The sequence below is a fragment of the Lissotriton vulgaris genome, chromosome 6 (assembly GCF_964263255.1).
Source record: "Lissotriton vulgaris chromosome 6, aLisVul1.2, whole genome shotgun sequence".
NCBI lineage: Eukaryota > Metazoa > Chordata > Amphibia > Caudata > Salamandridae > Lissotriton > Lissotriton vulgaris.
Window position 1 is genome coordinate 151,388,322 of NC_141694.1, and position 15,035 is coordinate 151,403,356.

Sequence of the window (15,035 nt, forward strand, 5' to 3'; positions counted from 1 at the left end):
GCGGCTCTCTGTGTGTGCGGCTCTCTGTGTGTGCGGCTCTCTGTGTGTGCGGCTCTCTGTGTGTGCGGCTCTCTGTGTGTGCGGCTCTCTGTGTGTGTGTGGCTTGGGTGGCTCTGTCTGTGTGGCTTGGGTGGCTCTGTCTGTGTGGCTTGGGTGGCTCTGTCTGTGTGGCTTGGGTGGCTCTGTCTGTGTGGCTTGGGTGGCTCTGTCTGTGTGGCTTGGGTGGCTCTGTCTGTCTTTGTGTGTCTGTGGGTGGGTGGCTCTGTCTGTCTTTGTGTGTCTGTGGGTGGGTGGCTCTGTCTGTCTTTGTGTGTCTGTGGGTGGGTGGCTCTGTCTGTCTTTGTGTGTCTGTGGGTGTGGTGGCTCTGTCTGTCTTTGTGTGTGTGTGTGTGGTGGCTCTGTCTGTGTGTGTGTGTGTGTGGTGGCTCTGTGTGTGTGGGGGTGGGTGGCTCTGTCTGTGTGGCTCTGTCTGTGTGTGTGTGCGGGTGGCTCTGTCTGTGTGTGGGTGGCTCTATGCGAATGACTGTGTGGGTGGCTCTATGCGAATGACTGTGTGGGTGGCTCTGTGTGTGTGTGTGTGTGTGTGTGTGTGTGTGTGTGGGTGGCTCTGTATGTGTATGTGTGTGTGTGTGTGTGGGTGACCTTGTGTGGGTGGCTCTGTGTGGGTGCAAATGCAATAGGTCTCGCATTTGCCAGCGATTAAGCTATTGGCATTGTAAATGACAATGCCATTTATTTATGTTTTAAAAACATAAATAAAAATGTCATGAGCAATGCCAATAGCTCTAACTTTAACCATGACAAGACCATTGCATTGTAAATGCTTGTTTTATTTTCTTATCCTCTGCCTTAGTGGTCACGCAGCATTAAGATGCTGTCTAAAGAATCTTACTAACGTAGGTAGACCTGCCCTTTCTGGGTATTTTTTTCTTTTTCACTGTTTTATATAGCGCAAATTTGACCCAGTATCCGTTATCAGATCGCTTTACATAGCACCAATTGTGTTTAATGAGGACTCATTCATTTTTGTTAGGCACGGGGAGATTAAATGAGTTGCCCAGAATCACAGGATGTTCAGCGTCATTGCTGACACTCAAACCTGGTTCCCCAAATTCGAGGTTGACCGCCCTAGACGTTAGGCTAACTGCTCTCCCTCTCTTTTTCATTTATGACAGATATAGTCTTAATTATTTATGTATGCTTTCTGCTTGATGTTATGCTGATATTTAAGCTTGCTTTAGTGTGTCTTTGTCTCAAAGCGCTGAAGGATGGCAGAAGCACAAATAACATAGTTGTTTGTAGTACATGTATTGTAACAAAGGCGATTGATAGGGGAAGTTAATTGTTGAGCTAGATAGATGCCTGGAGTAGATGGGTTGCTCCTAACACTAGGCACACCACGATTGACTCAAACAAATGATTGAAGATATGGCTCACTATATAGTTAGATACTGATGGGTGGCTACGTGTCCTCTGTTCTTAGTTTAAAAGGTTTACTATAACGCACAGATGGAGTTGATTAGATGCTTGCATCTCTGTTAAAGCCATTTTTTACGGTTTGCACTTGTGTCCAGATTTCACTTTGTGTCTATTACCTTGGTATATTTTACTACTTTTCACTCTGTAGCACTAAGTACAGAAAAACATGTACTGGCATGCTTTCTGGAATTCTTTAAGAATTTTTTTTAGTGTACATTCTGGTATTTTAGAAAAGCTCCATAAATCAGAGCATCGTTTGGGAACAGTGCGGAAATTGAGCAGTGAAAAGAACTTCATTTGCTCAGAATGGAGGCTACAGAAGAATTTATTTAGCAAGAGGAAATGTTGGTCTACAAGTAAAAAACGGTGTGATATACAGCAAAACATGTAGGTATATTGTAAAACCTGCAACATTGCACTCTTGTGAGGCCTCTCATTTGGATCCTGATTTAGTCGGAGGTTATGTATGTGTGCTGCCATTTGCTACTGGTGACCTAGTGCAAGGATTGGATGCTTAAACTTCTGTGATAGCCTTGTTTGGCTAAATCCAGTGTACTGGTGATGCACCACCTGGTAGTCGCCTTGCTTTTTCATGGAAGCAATATTAAAAGGATCTGGCAACGAAGTAGGAGAAAAAAAGCTGCAAGGCATAAAAAAACCTCCCCTGTAGATTGTGGAGTGAAGACTGAAGAACCAAAGATTACTGGGTCAAAAAAGACCAGCACTGGATCCGCTAGGCGGCTAGAGCTACAACATGGCATTAACTAATTACAAAATTCTGACATTGTTTAGACACAAAGCTTTAACTGTCTGCAAGCGGTGTGGCTCGAGGCACCCCAGTATTCATTTAAAAGCATTTGGCTGAACTCTGACTTTGACCTCTGCAATCGGCTGTCCCTGTGCCACTGGTGGTACAGTTTTGGTACTCACTTGCCCCTTGCTCCTTGCTGACATTTGGTCCTGAAGACTGGGATTGTAAGTGTATTACTTACATGTTTAACTGCGATATTGTTTTCCCCATAGGATAGCTTAAACTGTGCTGTAAAGTTTTTAAGTGTCGATTTTTTTAAAGTGAAAAGTATTTTTATTGAAACATTTACTTACCATATTGCTAAGATCTTGGTCTTAAAATAATATACAAAGTATGTTTTTCTAAAATTGCTCTGGATCTCCTTCTTGAGTTGTGTGTCCGTTATCAATGATGTCAATAAATGTCTTCTACTCCTTTGTGTTAGGCCTAAGGCTGCTTCCCACCCTACCACTAATGGACCCCTTTGGGTTTTACGTTGAGCTCTGTACCCATTTGGAGAAAACCTGGACTCTGTGCACAGTATAACCATCTAGTGGCAATACCATATACAGAGCCAGCTTCCTACACTGGGATTAACGTCTGTTTTTAGATTTCGCCTATTATCATTCGCTTGCGAATGTAATAGGCGAAAATTCAAGTGCTCCATTGACTCGTCAAACCACTGCAGTTTTTCCACAGTGCATGTGAGTCACGTGACCACAAAAGCGGATCACGTGACCACACAAGCACGCGCATCTCCCTAATCCGCCTGCCACACTTCTCCCCTCGCTCGCATTCCCGCCCCCCCACCAGGCTCTCCCGCCCCCATCCGGCTTCCCTCCGCGCATCTCCCTAATCCGCCTGGCACACTTCTCCTCCCCTCGCTCGCATTCCCGCCCCCCCACTAGGCTCTCCCGCCCCCATCCGGCTTCCCTCCGGCCATTTGCCAGCATATCAACACTCTTACAAACACTACAGTACGTGATGCACACAGAGTTTACTGTGCTCACCCTTTTAGCCGGCGTTCATCAGTCTCGGTGGTAGCCCCGCAGTTAGTGGACTTTTATTTTTGTTTTCGCAGTACTATTCAACATTGGCAAGCAAGTATTATTTTTAGGTCTCGCGACCTATCGATGTGCTCAAGCGCATCGAGCGGAGCGAGAATTCATGTGGCGAAAACATCTTCAAACCAAAGGGCTTTCAGCCCCACGGTTTTCATGAAGTTCACGTGAACATGCACGCGCATTGCATGCAAGCCCAGCCTCTCCCGCCCCCATCCGGCATCCGGCTTCTCCTCCCCTAGCAGCACTCCTCCCACACCAGCAACTCCCCCCTCCCACACCAGCACCTCCCCTCTCTCTCCACGCAATCACAGCCTCCCCCTCCCACACCAGCACCTCCCCCTCCCACACCAGCACCTCCCCTCTCTCTCCACGCAATCACAGCCTCCCCCTCCCACACCAGCACCTCCCCCCTCCCACACCAGCACCTCCCCTCTCTCTCCACGCAATCACAGCCTCCCCCTCCCACACCAGCACCTCCCCCCTCTCTCCACGCAATCACAGCCTCCCCCTCCCACACCAGCACCTCCCCCCTCCCACACCAGCACCTCCCCTCTCTCTCTCCACGCTATGGTCGCCTCCCTTGCCATGACTCAAATCTGTAAATGCGTGTTGGAGGAAATGTTATCTTATTTAGAACACCTAGAACTGATCTCGAGGCAGCAACATTCATTACAGCTGACACACCCGGCACTTGCTAAAGCCATGCCCTTCCTCGTTGACACCATTACTTATGCTGCTTGTCACTGGTTTCGTATGCGGATTGTATCTCCCTGTATTATTTTTTTATCTCAGAAGCGTGTTTTGATTCTGTTGCATGTGTTACAGAATGTCAGCACCGCCTTGAGCCAGTGCAACAAAAGCACTCTTTCATTATTCCTCCACAGTGTTGGCCGTTTCCTGTTAAGCTTGATCTGTTTCATATCTGCATCCGTAGTGATTTCTGGTGTGTGTGCTCACTTTACAGTCAGTTCCACCAAGCTCTGACCTTAATGCAAGATCGTACAGTCATGTTCATTAAGCAGCATCCCCTTCTCACCTACCATTTTCAGAGGGGGTGTTAATCCCTTCTGTAATTCTACCCTGGTCTGTTTTTGTTACAACATTCAATTTTGCGATTGAATTATTGACGTCTTCCCCCAGGCATCGCATGCAAGCCCAGCCAGATTCACCACGTGCCGGGGTCGAGCAGATTAAAAAATCACTGCACTGTGCCTGGATATCTTTTAAAGGGTCTTAAAGCGCTGTCGGGCACGCTCAATGCTGCAGACAACCAGTTTGTTCATCTTTACAGATTTCATTCGTGTGGTATTAATATTAACATTCGTGTGGTCTTTCTCTATGCGCCTGAAGACTAATATTTATCAGACACTAAACCTTTCATCTGATTTCAAATGGATACCACGCTTTTTAATGTATATCCTTAATTTCCATTAGCCTTTTTAATTTTTTTCCCTTCATTTCTCCCTCCGTTTTTTTATTATACGCCACTCACACATGCAACGCCACTCACGCATGCAACGCCACTCACGCATGCAACGCCACTCACGCATGCAACGCCACTCACGCATGCAACGCCACTCACGCATGCAACGCCACTCACGCATGCAACGCCACTCACGCATGCAACGCCACTCACACATGCAACGCCACTCACGCATGCAACGCCACTCACACATGCAACGCCACTCCACCATGCAACGCCACTCCACCATGCAACGCCACTCCACCATGCAACGCCACTCCACCATGCAACGCCACTCCACCATGCAACGCCACTCCACCATGCAACGCCACTCAACCACGCAACGCCACTCGCACACGCAACGCCACTCGCACACGCAACGCCACTCGCACACGCAACGCCACTCGCACACGCAACGCCACTCGCACACGCAACGCCACTCGCACACGCAACGCCACTCGCACACGCAACGCCACTCGCACACGCAACGCCACTCGCACACGCAACGCCACTCGCACACGCAACGCCACTCGCACACGCAACGCCACTCGCACACGCAACGCCACTCGCAACGCCACTCGCAACGCCACTCGCAACGCCACTCGCACACGCAACGCCACTCGCACACGCAACGCCACTCGCACACGCAACGCCACTCGCACACGCAACGCCACTCGCACACGCAACGCCACTCGCACACGCAACGCCACTCGCACACGCAACGCCACTCGCACACGCAACGCCACTCGCACACGCAACGCCACTCGCACACGCAACGCCACTCGCACACACAACGCCACTCGCACATGACACGGAACTCACACATGCAACAACAATAACAAATGCTACGGCACTCACACAGGCAACGCCACTCACACAGGCAACGCCACTCACACAGGCAACGCCACTCACACAGGCAACGCCACTCACACACGCAACGCCACTCACACACGCAACGCCACTCACACACGCAACGCCAATTACACACGCAAGGCCACTTGCACACGCAACGCCACTTGCACACGCAACGCCACTCGCACACGCAACGCCACTCGCACACGCAACGCCACTCGCACACGCAACGCCACTCGCACACGCAACGCCACTCGCACACGCAACGCCACTCGCACATGCAACGCCACTCGCACACGCAACGCCACTCGCACATGCAACGCCACTCGCACATGCAACGCCACTCGCACATGCAACGCCACTCGCACATGCAACGCCACTCGCACACGCAACGCCACTCGCACACGCAACGCCACTCGCACACGCAACGCCACTCGCACACGCAACGCCACTCGCACACGCAACGCCACTCGCACACGCAACGCCACTCGCACACGCAACGCCACTCGCACACGCAACGCCACTCGCACACGCAACGCCACTCGCACACGCAACGCCACTCGCACACGCAACGCCACTCGCACACGCAACGCCACTCGCACACGCAACGCCACTCGCAACGCCACTCGCACACGCAACGCCACTCGCAACGCCACTCGCACACGCAACGCCGCTCGCACACGCAACGCCACTCGCAACGCCACTCGCACACGCAACGCCACTCGCACACGCAACGCCACTCGCACACGCAACGCCACTCGCAACGCCACTCGCACACGCAACGCCACTCGCACACGCAACGCCACTCGCACACGCAACGCCACTCGCAACGCCACTCGCACACGCAACGCCACTCGCACACGCAACGCCACTCGCACACGCAACGCCACTCGCAACGCCACTCGCACACGCAACGCCACTCGCACACGCAACGCCACTCGCACACGCAACGCCACTCGCACATGACACGGAACTCACACATGCAACAACAATAACAAATGCTACGGCACTCACACAGGCAACGCCACTCACACAGGCAACGCCACTCACACAGGCAACGCCACTCACACAGGCAACGCCACTCACACAGGCAACGCCACTCACACAGGCAACGCCACTCACACAGGCAACGCCACTCACACACGCAACGCCACTCACACACGCAACGCCAATTACACACGCAACGCCACTCACACACGCAACGCCACTCACGTTCCCAATAGGTATCGCCGTAGGAAAGTTGGAGCCATTACTATTGCAAATAACAATGCCTTTTATTTTTTTATCATTTTTAAAACATAAAGGGCTTTGTCATTTACAAAACCAATAGCTCCAACTTTGCTAATGCGAGACCTATTGGCAACGCCAGTGCTTGTTCTTTTTGCTGCAGTCATATCAAAACGTATTGATAGAGCCAAAAACAGATTCGGTAACACTAAAATGAAAGGCCTCGCAAATGTTTGTCTTTGTTTCTGCAACCTAAGCACTGGATAGCCTGAGAAAACACACGCACTCAAAGCACCTGAGACTTACTCACTTTTCAGAGTCTTTCCCAATCATACTTCGAAGTGCTATCCACATTGAACGCTATGCAGCCACATAGCAGTCCAGTTGCTATGGCGGGGCCCTCATGTAGACGCAATATGTCAGTAAAATAATCGGCTTATACTGAGCTGACCCTCCAGACACGGGTCCTGTCAAAACGAAGGCTCGAGCTGCATTGCCGTCGGCCCCTACGTTATTGCAAGTATGTATCGGGTTTAAGTCAGGGCTGGGAGGGGGGCCAATGAGGGACGTGATTAGGACATTATAGGCCCCCTCTCCAGGCAGGGTCACATCATAATCACGCACTGACCTCAAACGGATTTTAAAACCAGGAAGCTGAACTCTTTTAAAAAAAAAAAAAAAAAAAAAAAAAAAAGTAGCCTCGGAGTTTTTCAAAATTACTCATCATTCCATTTTTTACGTCTCAACGCGTCAGCCTCTATTTAACATTGTATTAGCATCTCTTTAAGAAATTACAGCTGTATTAACAAGCACTGCCGTTGCCAATAGGTTTCGCATTTGGAAAGTTGGAGCTATTGGTTTTGTAAATGACATTTTATATTTATATATTGTTATTGACAATGCCAATAACGATATATAAATATAAAATGTCATTTAAAAAACCGATAGCTCCAACTTTCCAAATGCGAAACCTATTGGCAACGCCAGTGCTTGTTATCATTTGTACATGTTAATTCCTACTTCCATACATTTGTTTCTCATGAAACCAAGACTTGACTTGGGCTGTTCAGTTTTAATCTTGGTCTTCTTGTTTTATCATAGCCAATAAAAAGTTCCCGTTATTTCCAGTTCCATACGAGCAGACTGCCTTTAAAAAATAAATAAAAGGGGACATAGCCTATGGAAATTGAAGTGAAAGGGATTCGTTTAGAGAAGTGGTAGAAAAAACAGTGCTACAGTGTGAGTGATAAAGGTTTTGAAAGAGCGTGGGTGCTGCCATTTATAAAACACAGAGCTGAAAGAACAAAGTCCAATTAATACTCAAAGGAAAGATGGTTTATCTTAATTAAAAATTAACAACTGAAACCGGTACAGTAGATATTTGTTTCGCACACTTTGACATGTTGAAAATCAGTCGCAGTTCTTGATGGAGATCTGTAGAAGTGAAGAGGTGGGGCAGATCAAATTCAAAATCATAATTCTTTAGATTGGATTTATCAAATTACTTCAATGTCATGGCCATTAATGTTAGTATTTAGGAGAGCAGAAGCAATCACGTTTTTAACTACATTTTATGAAAAGGAAAAGAGAGGTTGTGTAAGGGTAGATAGACGATAGTACTGAAGTAAAGAGGACAATTATTTGTGTTGGGAGTAAAGGGGGATGGTAGATTATACACAGACGTCTGGTTCAAAGATTGAAGGAAGTTATTTGGGGGCTGCTTCGATGTCTACAAGGTGCAACATAAACTGATGTCCAGAAAGATGAGATGTGGTGAGTTGGAATAAATGTTTTAATGTAAAGTAGCATGTCTTTGCATGATTTATTAAATACAGGGAGGGACTTGATGGTGAGAGAATGTTAATAACTTTAAAAGAAAAAAAACATGTTGGCGTGAGGCAGTAAGTTAAACCAAAATGTAGAATCCCATAAGAGCACTAATCACTATTCATAATTTCATTGCAGATATGTCTTTGAAGGGTAGGAGAGTGGGAACCTAGGAAGAGCAGGGGCTTGAGCCACCATTTAAAGGCAGCAATGTTTGCATCCTGTGGTAAATGGGGAGTGTAATGGGGCAGGAGCTTCCTGAAATGAGTGATGTAAAATGCTCAACTTAAAACTTCTGGCTTGGGGTGCTGTTAGTTCATTCTATTTAGAAAATGGTGGTTGTCTTGCTGACTTGTGACAAATGATTATCAAAGTTGGCGGCACGCTGATTTCAATATTCATATATTTCAGAAAAAAGGTTAACCAGTCAAAACATTTCGGAATTTGTGGTACATTTTATTTTGTTTTCTTTCAAGCATAGCTATTTTGGCTGCTTAATGTTTTGTCCCAGGTGGCAGAGTAAAAAAAATCTGATCAAATAGAGAGATGGGACAGACAACTAAAATGACATGATGGTATGAAGAAGAGTTCTAGGACCTTTATGTGTTTAGCTTTGAATTAACTAGGCTGAGGAATGATACAGGATCGTTCTATATTATGCGAGTGCTTCGTAAAAAAAAAAAAAACTGAAAATGTATCAAAAGAAATATAGTTCTAGCAGAGGTCTATGTGTAAAACTAGAACACATATTTTAGAATAAGACTATAAAATACACTTCAAACCACTGTGGATCAAGTGAAGTGTGTGACCATTCCAGTATCCTAGCTGCAGATTTAACATGGCTATCAAGTATGACCACTCAAAATTACTAAGATTGCACTTTCTAATAGAGACTCTTAACTGCTGGTTCCTCACCTTTTTAAAATCCCAAGGTGTTAGATTGGATCGGAAATGTTTGCATAGCAATTCCCTCCTGCGTCAGCAGGTGGCCCCATGCAAGATTTTGGTACCTTGTGCAAACATATTTATTTATTTAGAGGGTTTTATCGAGTGCGAACAAGATCCTTGCGGATATCAGAGCGCTTTACAATGATCAAGGTTGATTATACATAATGAATAGCATGACACAATATACATGCAGTAATACGGGGGAAAGAACAGGCATGGGATAAATATAAGAATACACTCGAAGAAGTCGTAAAGTACTGAAACATGGGATCATAGTAAAATAAAAAACACAGAAAAGTCGTCAAAGAGCATAACAGGCACGTCTCGGTTGAAAAAGGTTCAAGGCAGAGTGGTCAAGTAAATTTTGCCATGGGGATCGCTTTTACTTCCTTTTTTGAACGATACGGTAGAAGAGATCAGTCTGGTTTCAGAGGGAAGAGTATTCCAAATCCTAGGCGCCATCCCAGAGAAGGATCCCTTATGTTTTTTTTTTTATTATTGAATCTTTGAGGTTTCAGTAGTAGGTTATCTGCTTCCCTAGAGGACCTTGAGTCACCAGAGATTGTCAATTTCTGTGCGAGGTAAATGGGTGCCTTGTGGTGTAAGGCCTTATGAGTCATGCAATCTATTTTTAGATGAATTCTTGCTTCAAACGGGAGCCAGTTCAAGGATTTTAGGTCAGGGGAGATGTGGGAAATTCTTTTCGAGCCAGTGATGAGTCTTGCTGCAGAGTTTATAGAGGCTCTAAAGGGGGCTGTAGTCTCTTTTGGGAGGCCGCATAAAGAGACACTACCATAATCCATACAGGGGATAACTAGCGCTTGTACAGCCTGTTTAAAGTCGTTGACTGGCAAGAATGGCTTCAGCTTCCTTAGAATGTTTAACTGGAAGTTTGCTCCCTTTGTAGCGTTGCTAACGTGTTTCTGCATATTGCTGTCCAGAGTTATCCCCAAGGATTTTGCTGGGTCCACAATAGTTGGTTGAATGTTGAGTGCAGTGAGATGATTTTCTGCCAACCATGTTTGGGTGTTCATGAGTGTGGCGTTAAGCTGTTTAATGTCTTTTAAGGTATTAATCTTTAGATACAGTTGTGTATCATCAGCGTACATATGATAGTGCAGGTTAGCCGCTTGTAGAATTTCGGTGAGCGGCTCCATGAACAAGTTAAACAATGTCGGGCATAGCGAGGATCCTTGCGAGACGCCCAGCCTTGCTGGTACTGGGTTGGAAAGAGTGTTGTTGATCTTGAATTGTTGTGTTCGGTTATGTAGAAAGGAGGTAAACCAGTTTAGCACTGATCCTGAAAGACACATCCTAAGTCTGAGCAGATCAAGCAAACTCTCGTGTTTGACCGTATCAAAAGCTGAAGCTAGCTCCAGCAGGATCAGTAGGCATGATCAGTTCTGGTCCAGGATTTGAAGCGCATCATCAATAATGTGAGTCATGGCTGATTCTATGCTGTGCCCTGCTCTGAAGTCTCATTGGTAGTTGTTAAGGAGGTCAAAGTGAACAATATGTTTCGTTAGTTGGTGGTGCACACATTTTTCGAGCAGTTTGGCCAGGGTAGGGATATTGGATATAGGACAGTAGTTGTTAAGATCCGTGGGGTCAGCTGTTGGTTTCTTTAGGATGGGTGAGACCTGACCGACTTTGAGGGTGTCCGGAATGCAGCCTTGTTGGAGTGAACTGTTGATGATTTTGGTCCATAGCGGAAGCAGCCATGGGGTAATGTCTTTAACGGCGTTAGCGGGGAGCGGATCGATGAGGTGGTTGGAAGGTTTCAAGGCATTTAGAATCTTACCCAAAGCCTCTTCCGAATAGGTGTCAAAGGACGACCAGGTGGCTTCATTCTTAAGGTCACACTTTGAAGGGATTTGGTGTGTCGTAGTTGGTGGCGACGGGGGGGGGGGGGTTGGGGGGGTGAGGAGGGGTGAATGTGGCGCCATCTTCGACACCTTGTTCCACACCACGGTTGCCTCATCCTGTTCAGTCGCCAACGCAGATTTGATTATCCAATTATATTATCGGATTTTGAGGCCTATGCTTCTCCTAACACTAGGGTTTTTGCTCCGTCTGAGCCTGATATTTCTTGGGAAAATTGTCTGATGGAATATCAGCCTTACACTCAGAGTTATCAGGACACAAATGTATTTGATACTTAACCTGAAATTAAACAGGGTGGCATATTAGAGGATGTAGTCCCCCCCCCTCCCTCCCCAATAAGGTGGCCACTGGCTCTACTTGCTAATCCCCTAAAAGTCTCCTAAATTTAGTATATAGGTGGCTACCCCAGACATTGCCCTCAGCTCTATGAGACCTTTGAAGCAAGAAGGCAATGACTGCCTTGGCCCCAGCCCTACCTTTTGTGCTGGAGTGTAATTTAAAAAAACTAAAGTAGGTGTATCCTATGTATTTATTTATTTATTATTATTATTATTATTATTATTATTCTTATGGTTAAAGAAGGGAGAAATTAGGAAAGGAGAATATTATGTACCTACATTTCTAAATGTCGACATATTACAAGCCCTACCCTTATTGGCTTTTCTTCAGGACCTCTGGAACTAGTTCCCTGGTACGACTCCTGCTAATTTGTAGTGGACGCAGACTTTTTGCATGCCAAAGAAAAATGTGTGTGTATATATGTATATATATATTTACCACCTAATAGGCGTTAACGGTCTTTTATTTGGTGCGTCTCAGAGGACCGCTTACTGCATGCGGTCGCCTTAATCAGAGCCATCTTTGATACAGTGCTTTTCCAAGCTATCCCTTCGCCTCAATGAGTCAAGAGGCTCTGAGGCTTCCGGGGCTCTTGCATCCTGCTTGTGGGCCACATCAGGTGGCACATGCTAGAGCTGCTGTGGGTTCTGATGTCTCAGTGGGCCCAGCGCCAAGGAAATCTGTCAGATTCCATCCAGGTGTTGGTGGAGACTGCAAACAATCTGCAGTGTTGGTGGCTCAGAGGCAATAGGACTGAAGACAGATCACTCTACATACCCCACCCAGAGTTAACGATCGTGACAGATGCATTGTTACTGGATTGGGGAGGTCATCCAGGAGAGGTGGAAATCAGAGGACTCCTGTCTTGGTATGGTCCACACAAGACTGAGCGGCAAGAAGTAGTAAAATCCCACACAGTGCCCCATGCTGACGCTGAAGGGAATTGTATGCAACAGTTTCTGAATCAGACTAGCGTCTGGGGATATTCAGAAGGTGAGGAATATGCAGTTAAGATAGCTCGAGTTTCTATCAGAAAAGGAATTACCGGAGGTAAATAAAGTATGTTTTACCCATAAGCATTAGTAAATAACGTACCTCTCCCATATTGGGGTGTTTGCTCATTAAGTCTAGTTTGACATGCCACAACTATGTTTTCTGACCTGTTTCTACAGCTGGAAATGACAGCTCTTTACTTCTCAAGTAGTGGACTTGGTACGTTTTTTTTTTAACACTCTGGTTTGCATCTCCTACTGTCTCTTCCCATTAGTAGCTGAATAACTTATGCTGTCTCATTCGTGCACAGGTAATGGCTATCGCCACTTTAGCTGCATGTTACAATAACCAGCTGGTGTTCAGAGGTGTGGTGAAGATTCGAAAGGGACAAGCTGTGACCATGATGATGGATGCCACAAACATTCAAGCTGTGAAAGCTTTAATGTATCAGTATGTGGAAGAGGTGAGGACGGCGGTTGTTTTGATTACAGACAAAAATGAAAAAAGAAATGGTACAATGCAGTATTTTCTGTTTAAATTTGAAAGGAATTTCCTAACAAAAACCCTGTTGGAGACAACGGGAACTTTGAGTATCATGTACATTTAAGTGTAAATTTGTGTACCATGGAACTAAATCTGGAATCTTACTAAATGTCACTCTGTAGAACACAACTATCAATTTTTTTCGCCGTTGTGCAAATAATTGAACCTAAAAAAATGTATTTAAATAATTGTTTGTTTTTACTTACTCCTCCCAGAGCTATTATTCTTTGATCTTTTTCTGAAGCTTAGAAACTGAATTTTGACACTGTTTAGCGGTCACAATGAACCTGCACAAGCAATTGTTTGAAACACACTATGACAAGTTCTGTTGGTAGTCTTTAACGAAAAACTATTTTTTCTGCAGCTGATGTTTCTGCAACAGGGATTTTAACTAAATGGGTTATTTGTGCAAAACCTTTAAAAACAGTTTGAGGCCTGCATGAAAGCACAAAATTAGGGTGTGTTACAATGCCATATCTTTATCAAGGATTGGCAAAGCAAGTTCATCTGGCCTGGGCATGGTGGTGGTTTGAACTATATTTTTTATTTTTATTGCAAGCTTATAAAGCAAAAATTTAAAAAGAAGAAAGCGAACATGCCATCTTCTAAATGTGGCAACCATATGCTTGCAATAACATTTTAAATGAAAATACAGTGAATATTTATTTGAACAGTATGAGTGCTCTCGGTCCGATAGGCGTACTTGGAACAGGTGTACAGATGTATTCACCAATTTTATGTTTAATGCACACAGGAAAAAAGATTCTTGTTGGGCACAAAGAAAGGGGAATATTAGCTTTGAATTACTGCAACATAAAGACATTAAGAATACTAGATGATAAAAAAATGGAAATAAATGACAATGGAAAAAGCACTGGGAAAGTATAGAGGCCCACCAGCTCTGTACTTAAATGCATGTTTTTTAAGTAGTTATGTGTTCTAATCGTTATTATCAATATATTATGATCGCATCCACTGTGCATTGTCCCTTGTCCCTTATCCCACCCGATGTCCCCTTCCCGGTTTCCCCCTAAACCTTTACTGGGTAGTTAGTACATTCAGTTTAGGTTTTGAAGATTGGATTTTGAAGTAACTGAAGCCTTCTGGAGTGGCTGACCGTGTTGTTATTGAAAAGGCCTATACTATAATAAAAATCCTTTTCCTGCTTACTGTGTTGGCTAGTTTATAATACAGGCGATGAGGATGGAAAAAGACTCAGTTGGGGGCAGCCAACAACCTCTACCCCTGTTATGTACTTACCCACTCTAATATGTCATGGGAAGAAAAACATACGCTACAGACTGAAGGCTATCAAGTGGTTGACTTTCCCTGTGGGTGGCGGTTAAGTGCTGCTTGGTGAAGAACAAAAGTTACTTACCTGTAAACTGTGGTTCTCCAGTATTGGTGTCTTTCATAGATTCACATGCTTGAACAATTCCCAGTCGTCGAAGTGTGAGTCCCATGGTACATAAAATAGTAGGAAGAAATATATATATATATATATATATATATATAATATATATATATATATATATATAATATATATATATATATATATATATATCCACAGCTACCAAACACCAGCCAGTTGCACTCATGAGCGGGTGCACACAGAACGGGGGTGTGC

General features: G+C 45.3%; 1 protein-coding gene across 1 annotated transcript in view; it reads left to right on the forward strand.

The window, feature by feature from the left end:
* FDFT1 (farnesyl-diphosphate farnesyltransferase 1) overlaps positions 1-15,035 on the forward strand; it is a 204,768-nt gene that overhangs the window by 107,701 nt on the left and 82,032 nt on the right. Inside the window, exon 7 of the mRNA XM_086926190.1 lies at positions 13,176-13,328. Within this exon, the coding sequence (XP_086782316.1) occupies positions 13,176-13,328 (153 nt within the window). The remainder of the gene's footprint in view (positions 1-13,175; positions 13,329-15,035) is intronic.